At 39.8% G+C, this 16,363-nt stretch overlaps 1 protein-coding gene across 6 annotated transcripts in view; it reads right to left on the bottom strand.

The window, feature by feature from the left end:
- Positions 1-16,363, bottom strand: part of Syne1 (spectrin repeat containing nuclear envelope protein 1) — a 290,715-nt gene that overhangs the window by 128,460 nt on the left and 145,892 nt on the right. For all 6 annotated transcript variants that reach the window (XM_045158726.1, XM_045158729.1, XM_045158728.1 and 3 more), the window contains exons 59-63: positions 15,386-15,495; positions 9,971-10,127; positions 6,943-7,074; positions 6,374-6,529; positions 5,617-5,826 (exon numbers count right to left, since the gene is read on the bottom strand). In XM_045158726.1, coding sequence (XP_045014661.1) covers positions 5,617-5,826; positions 6,374-6,529; positions 6,943-7,074; positions 9,971-10,127; positions 15,386-15,495 — 765 coding nt within the window. The remainder of the gene's footprint in view (positions 1-5,616; positions 5,827-6,373; positions 6,530-6,942; positions 7,075-9,970; positions 10,128-15,385; positions 15,496-16,363) is intronic.

Below are 16,363 nucleotides of genomic sequence, written 5' to 3'. Positions count from 1 at the left end.
ATTGTTTAGGGAATGACAAAAATTATACACAAGCACTAGAGTCATACTTTTTTTTCTAAAAATACTTCCAGGTAATAGTCAGTGGCTCTATAGACATGAAACCTGAAGATAACAGGGGGATGACTGTGTTAATGAAGAAACTCAACTTTCAGAATAATACTGAGTTATAGGGAGACAAAAGAAACCAGTTACAATTTACCCTAGAGATCAAATTGACCTTTGAAAAATTAATTACGCAAAGCATGTTTCCACAGAGTTGAAAGTTATAAGTAATGAGCAATACTGGCCATCTTACTCTTGTTTTATCTGAAATAAATAAGCATATTCAAACATTGAAACAGAATTAGCATGTTCAGTGATTTATTTCACAGCCTATATGTGTTCTCCTGAGTTGGGAAATAAATGATTATTAAAGTATCTTCATAATTTTTCTCTTTTCTTTTACTGCCTCCTTCCTTGCTTTCTTCTCTTATACTCACAGCTTATAAAAATTTACCAAGAAGTATAAAAAATAAGTAATATCTATGATGACTAAGGCTATACAAAGAGATGACACAACAGATCTTGGTGTTAAATATATTTATATTGTACAAAGAGTAGGTGTCAATCAGAATTTTCACATTTGATTTCAAAAGCAAAAATGAACTAGAAAAAAATATTTAAACTATTATAATTTGAAATATTCCCAGAACTATTAGCCAATAAACCTGTTCCTCCCTCCCTCCCTCCCTCCCTCCCTTCCTTCCTTCCTTCCTTCCTTCACTCCCTCCCTCCCTCACCTCTTTCTCTCTCTCTCTTAAACACACACACGACTGAATTCAGAGCTTCTCTAATGCCAAGGAAGTGCTCTTCCCATAAGGCATATATCTAACTCCCAACCACTGTTTTTTAATTTAATTTAAGACAGGGTCTTGTTAAGCTGCCCTCAACTTAAAACCCTTTGCTTCAGACTTAAGAATAGCTGGCACCAAACCGGGCATGGTTCTACATCTCCTCAGTAGCAAACACACACGAGGAGCTGGACATTGCTCCGAGGTTGGCTCAGCTCATGCTGTCGTCTTCAGTGGGAGGCTGACTGTGTACTGACAGAGCACATCACCAAAATGTCCACATTCTGTCAGCTGGAGTGAAGGATAATTACACCAAGCAAGAAAAAAAAAAAATAATAATCACTAAGGATTACAGAGGTGAGTGAATGCAAGAATGAAGAGCAAAATTACGGGTAAATTATACGGTCAAAGACTTCAAGGCTGAGGGATATAGCTCAGAAGTGGAATACTTTCTTAACATGCAAAAGTCCTTGGGATTGTCTCCAGCAGGGCACAAAAAGGAAAACAGGAAGGAAGATATAAAAGAAAGGGCATGGGGAGGGAGGAAGGAAGGATTAGCACCTAGTGAGGCAGCTCAGGCCTATAATCCTGGCATTCATGAGTCTGAGTAGGAGAATCATCTGACTTTGAGGGAAGCCTGGGATGCAGAGTGAGTTCCAGGTCAACCTGGGCTAGAGACCCTGAAGAAAGAAAAACAAAAGGAAGGGAGGAGGGAGGGAGGGACAAGCAGAGGGAGGGAGACAGCTGACTTGCTTGTGCTTCCACACATAATACACATAAGAGCCATCCCATCTGTGCACCCTTCCAGATGGCTTCACTGGGTCTACAACCAAGTTAACTGTCTGGTAAGAGGTAAGATAATATGGAAAATGAAGGCAGGCCATTCCAACCACCATTGAACACCACCAGTATAGCAGATGCAGGGTAAAATGGAATGGTTTATGTCTTGATCTTTCATTGCATTAACACTGGAATTCTCGCTCAATTGAATTGGAATGTGAACATATGAGTTGTCAGATTTTGGTTCGTGAGCTGGCCACCAAGTAGACTTGTTGGCAGAAGAAAAACACAGAACATGATTTAAGGAGAATTTCCTGAATACATGTTTTGTTTTGTTTGTGTGTGTGTGTGTGTGTGTGTGTGTGTGTGTGTGTGTGTGTGTGTGTGTTTTCTCATAGTCCCCTACACTACAGCAAAATAAATTTCAAGAGAATTCATGTTTACTTTACATTTTACCATCACTGGTTAAAACTACCAAATTTAACTCAGTAAAAACAATAATGAATGAATGAAATACCCCTTTGAGGGATACATACTTAGGAGTTAACCTACCTCCTACACGGCTCATAGACGAAAAGGCTATTAGAACCCAGCATATGATCTCAGAAAAGATTAAGTTTAGTGCACCAAAGTAAGTTTTCACATGTTATAACGATCTTGCTGATTTTAGGCATATTGAGTGCACATATTTGCATGAAACCAGTCTGGCACCCAAAATGTCATACCCAGATAATCAACTCCTGTTTTTCTGACTCCAAAAGAAATTTTCTCTTCTTATTTTGTACTGTACAGCCTAACAGACACAGATGTGAGCCTGCAGCCTAGGCCATTCTTCAACACAACTGACTCGCACAGTCACAGGCCTACTTTGACTCTTCTCATGCCTGTCTCACATCGGTCCCATATCTCAGTCGATCATACAGCTGAAATGCTATCTGGACCTTTGGTCAATAGCACTGCTTGTCTGTCAGCCTTCTCTGCTGGTCATGGCTTCCAGATGCAAGCCAGAGTGCCAGAGTCACGGCTCCTGTTTCTCTCACTATCTACATCCAAAGCATCCACAAACACGTTCCTATTCACTCTGTGTATCTTGAATTGGTCTATAGTTTCCATCCCCCTCACATTATTATGGTGGTTTCAACTTGAATGTATGTCCCGCATAGCCTGAGGAAGGTAAGATTAAGACTGAGCTTGCTACGTAAGTCTCCAGCAGGCAGAGCCCTGTTGGGGAACAGGTGGGCCAGTGGGGTCAGATCTTCAGTCCAGCCCCACTAGGTGTGTAGAGAGCTAGTTTGAACTGTAGCTGTCTATGTTTGCTGGCTGTTGGTGGTGTCTCTCTCTCTCTCTCTCTCTCTGCTATGGACCTGTGAAAGTTAGCTGGCTTCTTCCACCATCATAGTACTTTTCCTGGAGTCTGTAAGCCTAAAACAACCGCTTTCCTCCCATAAACTGTTTCTGGTAGGATGTTTGCCTCGGTGTTGAAAAAGTAACTGGGACACTTTGTAACATAAAAGTGCTCTTAAAGTCAAATTTCACTCTACTTTTTGACAGCTATTTGATATAATACTAGTCTCACTATTTCTTGTTTCAGTTTTGATGTTGTCATACATGTATATAATGTTCTTTTTATCTTGTCTACCCTTGTTACTCTTTCATATTCCACTTCCACTCCCATTAAATTCCTCTTATTCCAAACTAATTCCCTTCTCAGTTTCAAGTCTTTGTGTATGTGTGTTGGGGGGACTGAGTCACTGAGTTAAGTGAGAGTTGCTTGTGTCAGCATAAGTGGGGAGGTTACTTTCTGGAGCATGGGCAATTTACCAATGAAGACCACTGAAGAACATGGCCACCAGTACCCCAGCAACCTTTCTACCAACAGCAACTATGGGAAGAGCAGGGTCTTGAGAGCCCCTCTACCATCTGTTATGGAATGTTTACAACATCAGTCCTGTGTAGGAAGCCACAGCTGCCATGAGTTCATGCGTGTAATAGCTATGTCATATCCAAAAGACAGAATTCCACATCACTGCTCCCTGTGCTCTGGCTCTTAAGAGTCTTTCTACCCCCTCTTCCATGAAGATCCCTGAGTCATGGAAAAAGTGGTTTGGATGTCCCATTAAGTGCTTAGTGCAAAATAATAACTTGTCTTCAGCACTTTTGCCTCTTAATAGCAAGAATGTTGATAACAAACCTATGTTGGATCCTCACTGTACATGAAGCACATTCAGACTATGTAAAACATTTTAACTTATAAAACTCTGTGGCAATTACTACAGGTGTGACTTAACAGTTGAATATTCTACAGCTCAAAGAAGTAAAGCAACAAAGATCACATAGGACCAAGTGTTAAAGCCAGAAACGGGGGCCTGGCATGGTGGCACAAGCTTATAATCCCAGCATGTGAGAGGCTGAGACAGCAGCACCAGTGTTACTTACACAGTACACAGCCTGTAAACTCATTTCAAGAGACAGAAAACAAGCTGGAGAGATGGCTTAGCACTTAAGGCATTTGCCTGGGAAGCCAAAGCACTCAGGTTCAATACCCCAGGACCCACATAAGCCAGATGCTCAAGGAGCACATGAGTCTGCAGTTCATTTGCACTGGCTGGAGACCCTGGTGTGCCCATTCTCTCTATATCTGTCTCTCTTCTATCACCCTCTGCTTGCAAATAAATAAATTAAATTAAATAATAAACATTTTTTTAAAAAAAGAGAGACAGAAAACAACAGTAAGAACAAAACAGAATTAAAATTCCAATGTGTTAGCTTTAGAAAACTAAATTAACTAACTAAAATTAACTAACTTTTACTTTTCAAAATCAATAGTATAAATATGCTGACTTTAATCATCCTACTTATAGAGAGCGATTCATCTGAAACTTTGGTACTAAAAAGAGAAATATAAATGTTTGCAAAACTTTTAATACAGAACTTTGAGAATAAAGACCACTGGAAGGCAGTGGCAATTGGATGTGTATCTGGAAAATTCCATGTTTTTCCATAAACACAATGCTTAAATTTCACAGTAATTTATTTTGCAAGTCATCAAAATCTTGGCACAAATGGCATGTATCCATTTTACAAATCTATGCTGTCTGTTGAAAAATAGTCTTCAATTAGAACTTAACTGGTCTCTACAGGGCACTTTTTACTAGGAATGTAAAATATCAACATTAAAATTTGGCAGAGATTGGGCTGGAGAGATGGTGTATTGGTTAACATGTTTGCTTGCAAAGCCAAATGACCCAGGTTTGATTCCCCAGGACCCATGTAAGCCATATGCACAAGGTGGTGCATGTGTCTGGAGTTTGTTTGCAGTGTCTAGAGGCCCTGGTGCAAGCATTTTATTTTTTTTCTCTCTCTCTGTCTCTTTCTTCCTCTTTCCCTCCATCTCTCAAATAAATAAAAATAAGTACAAATATCTTTTTAAAAGGTTTGTCAGAGGCCTTTGCATTCGATTACATGAACAGTCATAGGACAAGTTTGATAAGTACAGCAGCAACAGAATTCTAATACAGCAACAGAGGAAAATAACGACAAGGAGTTGGGATTGAAGAGTCATGTGATACTTTCCAGTGTAATTCTAACAAAGCTAACAACAAAAACAACAAAATTAGATCACAGGCCATTTTCATTCAAAGATTTGTGAGCAGTGCAGTCTGAAGAACTTTCTACATCTCAGCACTTCCTATATGTTCTTTGGTAACATATATCACATTCCAATATTACTACATTCCAGTAATACTTAGTGGAATTATAATGAGCCATAATTTGATTTTTATTGGTTAAACGTAAACCTTTAGTCTTCAGTTGTTAGTTTGAGTAGTTTTTCAACATTTCATTTCTATAAGCATGAAGGCTTGAATTTTTTAACCTTTTGTTCAATTTGTTTGATTTTCTGTAATTCTCATGCTATTTATTATACATTAAGATATTTATATCTATTGATTACTACAGACTGTTTCTTGAGACTGATAAAAAATTCTTTCAGTCTTCTCTTACTTACTTGGAAATTGAGTATTTCCTGAAGTCTGTCCTTCATCTGGTGGCATCGTTGATTCACCACTGAATCGAGCAGGGATAATCTGCCCATAAGACAATCCAAAGTGTCTTCTATGACGTCACGATTGTCACCATTCTCTGGAAATGTTTGGGAAAACAAGTTCTTGTTTTTGTCCATTTCTTCAGACATTTCCTTAATGTCTTTGGCAAGAGCCTAGGATTGATCAAAGAAAAACCGCACATACATATTTAGATTCATGAAAATGAAGTCATTTTCTCCTAGGAAGTCCATGAAATCTCACGGCTTAGTATTAACTACCCAACACAAGTTGAATCTTTTTCACACACTTCTATACATCTTAGGGAAATTGTTCTTGAAGAGATTTTTTTCCTCAGGAAGTTTACTTAATTAGCTGATAAAATACATTGATTAAAACAATAAATAGGAACTAATTACTTTTTTTCAAAATCACTATGTTTCATATGGTGAGGAGTTGTGATATACAACAGTTCAGTGCAGAATATTTTCCATTATTTCCTCCTCCCAAATATACAGATGAAGAAATAATAAAAGTGCAAAGGATAGATATCTTTGAGAATTTTGTATTTAAGCAATCCTTTTCTGTACCATGCAACTTGGAAATATATCTTTGTATTAGAAGTATCTTGTTCCTCACCTTCTTTATATATAGTTAATTATCCCACATCAAAATTTCAAGTGCTTTGACATTTCATGCACTCAAAGAAATTGCCAAGCCTACCTCTTGATTGGAGAGACAAGTTTCTGTTTCTTCTGGCAAAAGCGCTGTGGCAACAAACAGATGCTCTTCCACGTCATCCAACCAAGTCGAGGTAGCCGAGACCCCATCATACAACTTCTGTTCCAAGTGAATGCTCTGTCTCTTGGTCCCTCCACCCTGGGAAAGAAAGACACACACACACACACACACACACACAGAGGAGGTGGGGGGAGAATCAATTTTACGTCAGCCATGGTGGAACACTCCTGTAATGCCCACTTGGGAGATTCAGGAAGGGAAACCAGGAGTTCAAGGTCAACCTCAGTTACTAGCCAGTTCAAGGCCAACTTGGTCTACATGAGACCTTGTCTCAACCCCTCCCCTCAGTCCCCTGACCAAAAATATAAAAATGAAAGACAAGAATCAGGGGGTCAGTGCTTTCTGTTTCTTCCAGAATGAACTCATCATTATTGTTGGGACTCAATATTAATGAGCAGGAATGGAACATCTTCACAGAGAACAATCAATCCTATTCAAGCAAGTCAAGACTAAGACAATTCAAGACACATGCATGAATAGCACAGCCCTACCTGAGCTGATACCTCCTCAAAGGCCTGGTTCAGTCCATCCAGCAAAGACGTCACTGTAGACTTATCTTGTGTCTGTCCTTCCCCTCTGTACATTGGAACACCAGACAGGAGTCTGTTTGGCCTGCTGTAAAGCTACAGGACATACAGAGGTGGCTTATTTGAGAGCCTAAGTGCCCTGTCCCAAGAAGTGCACACTAAATAACACTGGAAAGTGTCTGTTCTTATGAAAACCTCTTCTGAAGAAATGTGACTTCTACCACACTCCCCGTCACTGAATATCATGGCCAGGTACAATGACAGCAATGTTTCTAATGATGTATTAAAGGGGAAAATGGTGCTAAATGACTTAAAGCCTTCCCCTGCTATCTTCTCAGCTCTATCCTTCCCTCTAGATTAATAATTCTACTTAGGCATCAGAGCTAGACTGACCTCTTTCTTTTCCATATTCACCTTCCCTTCCCTAACCACTTTTAGGCAATACAGAATGCCTCCCTAGTAAGGACCATGGTATGAGCAGCATTCAAATGCTTTGATGGGGTCTCCAATCAAACTCAGTCCTCCCCTGGTGCTCTTACTCCTTCATGCTTATCATCCTATGAGCACACCAGGACTATTATCTCTTGTAGCTGGAACACTCACTACCCGCACCTCTTTTTAAAATATTTTATTTATTTATTTGAGAGAGACAGAGATACAGATATAGGCAGGTAGAGAGAGAGAGAGAGAGAAATAGTGCAAGTCAGGGCCTCCAGCAACTGCAAATGAACTCCAGATGCATGTGTCCCCTTGTGCATCTGGCCTATGTGGGTCCTAGGGAGTCGAGCCTGGGTCCTTTGGCTTTGCAGGCAAGTGCCTTAACCACTAAGCCATCTGTCCAGGCTCTCCAGCCCCAGCATCTCTTCATCTCTTTGAAGGCTGCTGTCTTAAATCCTGCCATGATCACAGGGGCCCTTCCACGATTATTTTCACCTCTGTCTCCTTTGTGTCCCTACTCATGGAGTCTGATACTGTTTCTTGCTTCAGAAATATATGAAATACTTCCTGGGTTAGGTTGTAGGTTTGTAGAAAGTTGTGGCATATTTTACCCTGCCTGGAGGCACTAAGATCAACTACCAGCAAAGAAATGAAGAAAAAGTGAATGCACACTTGGTAGATTCCTGGGGTTGAACATGTGTCTTAGCAGATAGGAAATAGGCACAGAGTAAGTAAACATGAAATTCAGAAATGTTCTAGGTTTATCTGACCTAGGACAGTCTTAAAAAAAAAAAATGTAACTGCTGATTCAAGACTATCCACCTGTTGCTTTTACCCAAAGGGCTGGGAAAATACTATGACATAAAGTCAAACCAGAGGTCAAGCCCAGGAGATCTACATCAGAAGTCAAGAATCTAAGCTCTGCATGTGCAAAATAGGTGATTGGGAGTGTGAGGAATGATTCTGTCAGAGACTGGTAGGATGCTGTGTAAAAAGTGGAGGGCATCACTGTCAGGACACACACGGGACATGGACAGCTGCCTCTAGGAATGGAGTGCTTTCAATTCTCCAGGGCTAGACCTACTGGCAGCTCTTGCAGCTTATTGACCATAGCAGTAAAGAGGCAGAAGGCAAGGCCCTTCATGGCTTCAGAAACAGGACCCAAGTAACGAGTAATGAAAGGGTCTCCATATATGAGAGGCCACACTGTCACCCTCAGACTATCTCTCATAGTTATTCCTGGAATTTTGTGTCCACTTTGACACTCCTGCCCCTCGCTGCTCAAAGGTTATCCCTCAGCTCCTTCATCCATTAACATGATCCTGGCCAGAGCAATCAGGGGAGCAGATGCTTCAGACTAATAGTAAAAGTCCAAGAACTCACCCTGGTGGAAATTAAAAAAAAAAATAAACACTCTTGGAGTGCACATAGATGACCATTGCTGGTTTATGGTGTCAGGCCACAGCTGAGCCACAGTGGCCGTAGGCATGGCCAGCACGTCTGGGTTCCTGGATCACACATTATCCCTCTAAGCTCTGGAATTTATGACTTTCTCTGGGTCCCTGGCTTCTCCAGAGACTGAACTAACAGAGATTATTTACCTGGAACCCTCCGCTGCTTATTCATTCTCCTTGGATTTGGCACACTCTGTGGAACCAAGCCCAACATCACACAGTATCTGTCCCAGAAACCAGACCCACAGATGTGTCGGTCACCATCCTCACTGACCACTGGCTTCTCTTTCTTTCAGATCCTCTGAGGCCTCAACATGTTTCTCATTAAGATCTTTTGAAAGCACTAAGTACTGGAAGTAGCAGTGAAAAGTAGGAAAGCAGAAAGCAGTGTACTTCCAGATTGGTAGAATTCCTTAGGATGGGTATGCACTTGGTTTGGATTCACAATCTCAATGCTGAAAATTAAATTAAAATTTAATGGTATAATAGTAACCTTTGAGGGAAAATATTCTGTGGAAATCAAATAAAACTTTATAGACAAAGAAACTTACTAATGGAAACACAAAATGGGCCTTGTTAAGAAAACTACACAGTGAATAATTCAGTTCATGTCTTATTTTTGAATTGATAATGGAAATATTAATTACTATAATGGTCATATTTCCCTAGCATAAGCTGTACATTTCTTATATCCATTAATGGTTAAAAGAAAAATGTATACCAGGCATAGAGGCGCATGCCAGTAATCCCAGGATTTGGGAGGCAAAAGCAAGAGGATCAGAGGTTGACATAGTGAGTTTCAGGCTAGACTGGGCTCCATAAGGCCCTGTTTCAAAACTCAAACAGGGATGGGAAGATGGCTTAGCAGTTAAGATACTTGCTTGCAAAGCTATAGAACCCAAGTTCAATTCCCCAGGACACATGTAAGCCAGATACAGAAAAGGATGCATGTATCTGGAGTTTGTTTGCTGTGGCTAGAAGCCCTGGCATGCACATTCTTTCTCTCTTTTTCTCTATTTCTCATAAGGAAAGAAAGAAAGGTGGTGAACAACATGTCTTTGAAAATCCATCAAACAAACAAAACACAAAATATTGAATACCACTTGTTCTTGCTCCTGTTCCAGAACATTCTGTAGCAGTCTCTGCTTGGTACTAAATTCTTGATGTAGGCTTTCCCATTTCATTCTCATCTGGTCTTCAGCAGATGATTTCTCCCCTTCCATCCCCAACTCCTGGGACAACACATCATGTTTTTCACTATTAGAAGAATAAATAATCTAAGTTTACAATGTGTGCGAAAAGATCAATGAGACAGGTAGCTTATGATGTGTATAAGCCCTGACCTGAAAATTAAAACAAAATGATCTAATCACATCTTAAAAAAATAAATAATATAGAAACTTTGAGGCTGTAAGTTTATTCTCACCCACATAATTAAACCATGAGCAGAATGAATATTTTAAATATCTTAAAAATACAATGAATACTAACTAAATATTGAATTTTAAAAATTGTACACTTCAGAACAAGAAAGCATAGTATGACTATAGACCAGTATACCTTGACAAATAACCAATCAATCCAATCAAAATACCAAATTCATTTGCAGGAGAACACTACACATTCTCCCAAAGCCAACTCTTCTAAGAATGCAGATAGATACAGTGTTTGTAGGCATGTCTATTAAAGTAAGCTTGAAACTGTGTAGAAGCCCACGATATAGAGATTCTACCGGAAATAACTTGGAGAACCCCTTCAGTTTGTAAGGAGACATTCAAGTTATTCACAATAATCTTAATAACAGTAAAAAGAGGAAGTGAAGGGGAAGGGCAGGCAGTTTGATGTCTATGTATAAAAAACTGTGTGAGCAAATTGTTATGTTCACAAGATCAATTACTATTAAGCATTTTAAATGAAGGGTATATGTGTATATTTTCATGAGAATTGTTCTAAAAATAAAGTTGGAAGGGGAAAACAGAATTTTTACTTCCCTCTGTATGTGCATGTGTGTGTGCAATGTTTGTGTGTGTTTGTGTGTGTGTGAGTGTGTGTACACATATATGGACATGCATGTGGAGGTTGACATTGGGTGTCTTTCTCAATAGTCCCCTCTCCACTGTAGTTTACGAGAAAGAGTCTTTTACTGAACTTGGAATGCATGGATTCAGCTGGCTAGAATGCTCTTGGGACCCTCCTGTCACTGCTTCTCAGCACTGTGATTACAGGCACACGCCGTGAGGCCCATCTCTTAGTGGATGCTGTGGATTTTAACTCTATTCCTCATGGTTCCATGACTGACCATCTCCCCAAACCCTATGCTTCTGATTAAGTGTATGTTATATTAGTGTATGGATACTGTTTTTCAAAAAAATCCTTTAAAATAAAATGAAAAGTTTTAATGTTCCGATGAAAGGAAATTTTCTTATTGTGTTTTTTGTATGTGTGTGTGTGTGTGTGTGTGTGTGTGTGCTGGTAAATAACATGGACTCCCTTTTAATTCATTTGTGTTTCTATAAAAATTCAGTACAGGGGGTAGAGAGATGGCTTACTGGTTAAGACACTTGCCTGCAAAGCCTAAGAATCCTGGTTTGATTCCCCAGGACCCACATAAGCCAAATGAACAAGGTGGCATATGCATCTGGAGTTCTTTTGCAGTGGCTAGAGGCCCTGGCATGCCCATTCTCTCGCTGTGTCAGCTTCTCTCTCTCTCTCTGACACTCTCTCAAATAAATGAATAAAATAAAAGATTTTTAAAATTCAGTATAAAACCAGAGGTATTTTTTAATTTGTGTGTAATGCCGTATGTATGTGTGTAATGCAGTGTGTGTGTGTGTGTGTGTGTGTGTGTGTGTGTGTGTGGTATATACACATGTATATGGCCTTGCAGTATCCCATGCACTCTCTTGTTGCAAGGGGTGCTAACCTGTGGTAGGTTGAGTCACATGGTCACTCTTCTGTCCCTTCTTACTTAGCTATTTGAGCTGGAGTCCCTTACGGATTCCCAGGCTTGCTGGTTCTTTGCAAACCTGAGTGATTCCCCGGTCTCTGCTCCCCTTTTCAGGACTGGGGTTCCAGGCATGTGTGACCACACCCATCTGCTCCCATGGGACCTGGGAGCTTCAAACTCTGGCAGTTTCAGATCCCTCAGTCCCTCATGCTTGCACAGGAAGTGCACTTAACTGCAGAGCCTTCTCTCCAGCCTGAAAACCAGGGGAATATTTAACACTGATATTCTGGTATTGAGTTATTGATACTTGATAGAGAAAACAGCAGCAAATCAATTTTAAACTATAATGTAGGCTTTGATTTCTAAAGAGAAAATATTTTTTTCATATCTGTGTCAATTTCTAATTGATTTTCCTTAGTAGTTCTGGAAGGAGCTCTCCATTACCTCTCCTATGTGCCAGAAAGCACTAATTATAATTTTATGGGCACATTCCCACACAGGCTTTCTTACAGATTATGTCATATTTGATAGTTGTAAGAAACTAACCAATAATCAAAGGGCTGAAGTTGTTTATTTCCCCCCCCCCCCAACAATGTTGTTTTTGTTCTTATAAAAATCAACTTTTTCCTTTGGCTCCTAGACATGGCTTAATTCATGGTTGTTTCCCTGGTAAGTACAGGTTTGAAGAAAAGTGTGCAAACTGGAATAAATTGCACTTAAAAGTAATTTTTCTCAGGAATTTGTATAACAAACAAGCAAAGATGTTACAGGTGGTCTTTTAATGGAACCTTGCACAGAAAGCCAATACTGAGCTACAAGTTGCTTTTTAAAGTATCTTTGTGTTTGGAAGAGCAAGCTGCAGTTGTTTATCTGCTTTCTGGGTTCTAGCCAATAGTGAAGGCCAAGGGAAGAAAATAATTCACAGAAAGAAAGTTGCAGAGATCTGCACTGCTCTTCTGTGGAACTACGTATATGCTGAGCATACAGCATGTGGGTAAGTGCGTCGTAAGAACAGTTTAACAAAAAGACAGGGAAGTTTGTGAAGACTGAGGAAATAGAAAATACAAACTGGGGGACAAGTCCCTACTCAGTCAACATGGAAGAAACAGACTATCTACTTGATTTGTAGTTTACTACAGATGCATGTACAGCCTGATCAGCCTTTTGAAACATGATAAAACATAGACTTATTTATTTTTACCCATTCTTTTTTAGAGAGAAAGAAGAAGAAAGAGAGAGAATTGGTGTGCTGGGGCCTCAGCCACTACAATTGAACTCCAGATGTTTGCACCACCTAGAGGGCATGTGCAACTTTACACTTGGCTCAATTTTGTGCACCTGGCTACCATGGGATCTGGAGAGTAGATCCTGGGTCCTTATGCTTCTCAAGCAAGTATCCTAACCACTAAGCATCTCTCTAGCCCCTAGAGAATATTTTAACTATATTTTAGTACAAAACTTACGTTTCCAGAATTAAATGCAAAATCAGAGGAATATTTATATTTATTTTATTTATTATATTTATATTCTACAATATGAGTACTGTTGTCAACCCAGACACATCCTAAGAGCAATGACTAAAAAAGGTTTTTAGTTCCACCATCAGCCCTCTCCAAAGTTAATTTATCTACATTATACACATATTATAACATACCAAACTTCATTTTGTTCTTACTTTAATATAGCTATCATATACATACAAGATCCATATTTTTTCTTCTTTCACACTAGTAACCCTATCTACCTTTTCAATGATTCAACACGATAATTAATACTTTAAATATATCCTCATAGTACATTCCCTTAAACAATGTTCAGAACTGGGAAACAAAGTCCAAGATACTTGCCAGTAGACACCAGCAAATCGTAACCTCTGGCTAGACACAAACACAGGCATTCTCCAGAAACTTCTAAAACACTGTTTGAGATTCTAAAGGCAGTTTCTCTACACAGCCTGCCAGCTGGCAGGTACAATTTTCACTTCACTTCTATAATGACAGTAGCCACTTACTATTCTCACTCCACAGAGAAGCAAACTGAGGCTCAGCATTGAGTAGCATTCCCAAAGTGAAAGCCATGCAGCTGCAATAAAACCCACACAGGGATATCCGCACTCTGCTGCAATTACTTTACCCCCCCCACCTTTCAAATAAAAGCTTTCAACTTTTAAATTCCCCAGCTTCATTTTTTTTTTTTTTCTATTAACTTTTTATCTTTCTGTGTGTAAGACTTTCAAAGTCTCCACCCCAGACCTGACTCTGAATTCACTGACTTAACATGCAGGAATTCCAGTAATAGATCAAGAAGAACCACATGAGGCCAACAAGTACTCAAAAAACGTTCAGCACCCCTAGCCATCAGGAAAATAGAAACCCAAACAACTTTGAGGCACCATCCCACCCCAGTCAGAATGACTAACATCAAGGAACACAGCAACTGGTGAGGTTGTGGGGAAAGAGGATTTCCTCATCCACTGCTGATGGGAGTGCAAACAGTAGTCATTAGTGAAGTCAGCAGAGAGGTATCTCAAAAAAGTTAGAATAAGACCTCCTTAGTACCCGTTACTACCACTAACTGGGCCTACCTCCTAGAGGCTCCCACATTCTACTTCAGAGGCACTTGTCCATCAGGCCCCATTTACAAAAGGTAAGAGTTGAAATCGGCCAAGATGCTGTCAACAGATGAATGGCCTGAGGAAGCATGCTACACATACACAACCGAATTCTAGTCAGCAGGATGGAAAAATGAAAATGTGAAATTTGCAGGAAAATGGTTAGGTCTGGAAAGAATCATGCTAAGTAAAGGGACTCAAATTCAGAAAGACCAAAACTGCATATTCTCTCTGATATGAGGGCCTTAACATGTAATATCTGTATGGATACACAGGGGGTAAGTGTGAAATAAATCTTTGAAGATAGAACCTTAACCAGGGGTGAATATAAAGAGATGAGCTGGAAGAGGAGGGCGGGAAGAGCAAAAGGATAGCTGTGATACCAGGGCAGAAGAATCGGGGAGATGGGGGGGGGAAGAGGGATAGGAGGGGGATGGGAACCAACCAAAAACATATTTGATAATGCCAGAAAGAATGATAGCCAAATTTCTCTATGCCAACTAAAAGTACCTAACTTAAAAAAAATTTTTTTAAAGAAAGACTAAGATGCTTAGTGGACCCTTACATTTATTTATTTATTTATTATTTTTGAGTGCTCTGGAGGAGAAAATGCTGTGTAGTTTGATGTACTCATTCAATCTGAGACAACATGGCTCCTGTTTGGTAAATTATTTCTTATTTGCCTCAGACCATGAACCTGTGCCTTCTGTGGGCAGATCCGCCGAGCACACTGGAAAAGGGGGGCAAACACATCAGCTGCCAGACTAGGGGTGCCCCCACTACATCCACCCAAAGGCTCAACACGCAGGTGCGTTTCCTCGGCTAAAGTGAAAACACGTGGTGACAATGGGCAGGAGATCTGTGAAATGAAAAGCGGAACGAGAGGTCCACGTTTTCTCCAAATGTCAAGGAAACACGACGAGAAGAAGAACTACTCGAAGTGTTTTGGGTACATACTCAAGGCCACCCGAGGTCTCCGCAGACGACTGCTGGGTCAGAATCTCTTCTCCACGGCTGGCCACAGAGAGGAGGAGGCTCTTCTGCTCAGCTAACTCCTGTTCTAACTCCTGTTGCCCCGGGGAAAGAAAAATGCAGACAGATTTATCACTTTATAGTAAACGGGCCACAACCACTGTCTATAATATTCTCAGGAAGATATTGCATAACTTTCAAATTGCCACACCGTATAAAAGGCATGGTTTAGGCAGATACTCAAACATGTCTCTTGTGTTTTGAAAAATGTGTGTGGTGGGGGAGTAAAAAAAAAAAAAAAAAAAAAGGGTCAATGAGAAAAATATTTCCTGGACAATGGTGCCCCCTAGTGTTTCAAAATATTCTTTCACTTTTCAAAACTAATACTGTCTTAAACTAGCCAAGACAGCTTTCTGTAACCTTACTTGATTGACTAGGTTGTCAACGGGGTTGTTTTTGCTTTTTTTTTTTTTTCACCTGTAGTAAGTGACTTTGTACTGGGATGGGATAAAATATTTTAATATGCCTTTGAGACAAAGTTTAAATATCAGTTTCATATTAAAACTCATTTGTTTCACTAGGCAATGATTTACAATTTTATTTTGGGAGGTATCTACTTGAAGGTAAAAAGCAAATTTCATCTCCTTGAAAAATAAAAAACATTCAATTGAAATGTTTGCCAACTCTCAGAGGACTGCTTGGAGTTTCATCATAATAAAGCTGATGCAAGTATCTATGATGAGACAGATGATTGTTGAATCATCTACTTGTAAAGGTGAACACAAGCTTTTCTTAAAAAAAAAAAAAAAGGAAGAAAACTAGCCTTTCACATGACCAGTCATTCCAGCAAACAGGAGTATAATCACCTTGAAAAGCTAGTCACATCTTGCTCCATTGAAAAAGAAAGGAGCTGTGTAGCAGACAGCTTCAGGTTCACTGAGATGAACTCTCAGACCAGGCACA

This window comes from Jaculus jaculus, chromosome 9, assembly GCF_020740685.1.
Source record: "Jaculus jaculus isolate mJacJac1 chromosome 9, mJacJac1.mat.Y.cur, whole genome shotgun sequence".
Taxonomy (NCBI): Eukaryota; Metazoa; Chordata; class Mammalia; order Rodentia; family Dipodidae; genus Jaculus; species Jaculus jaculus.
Note: the sequence above shows the minus strand (reverse complement) of the source record. Positions and strands in the feature narration are given on the sequence as shown.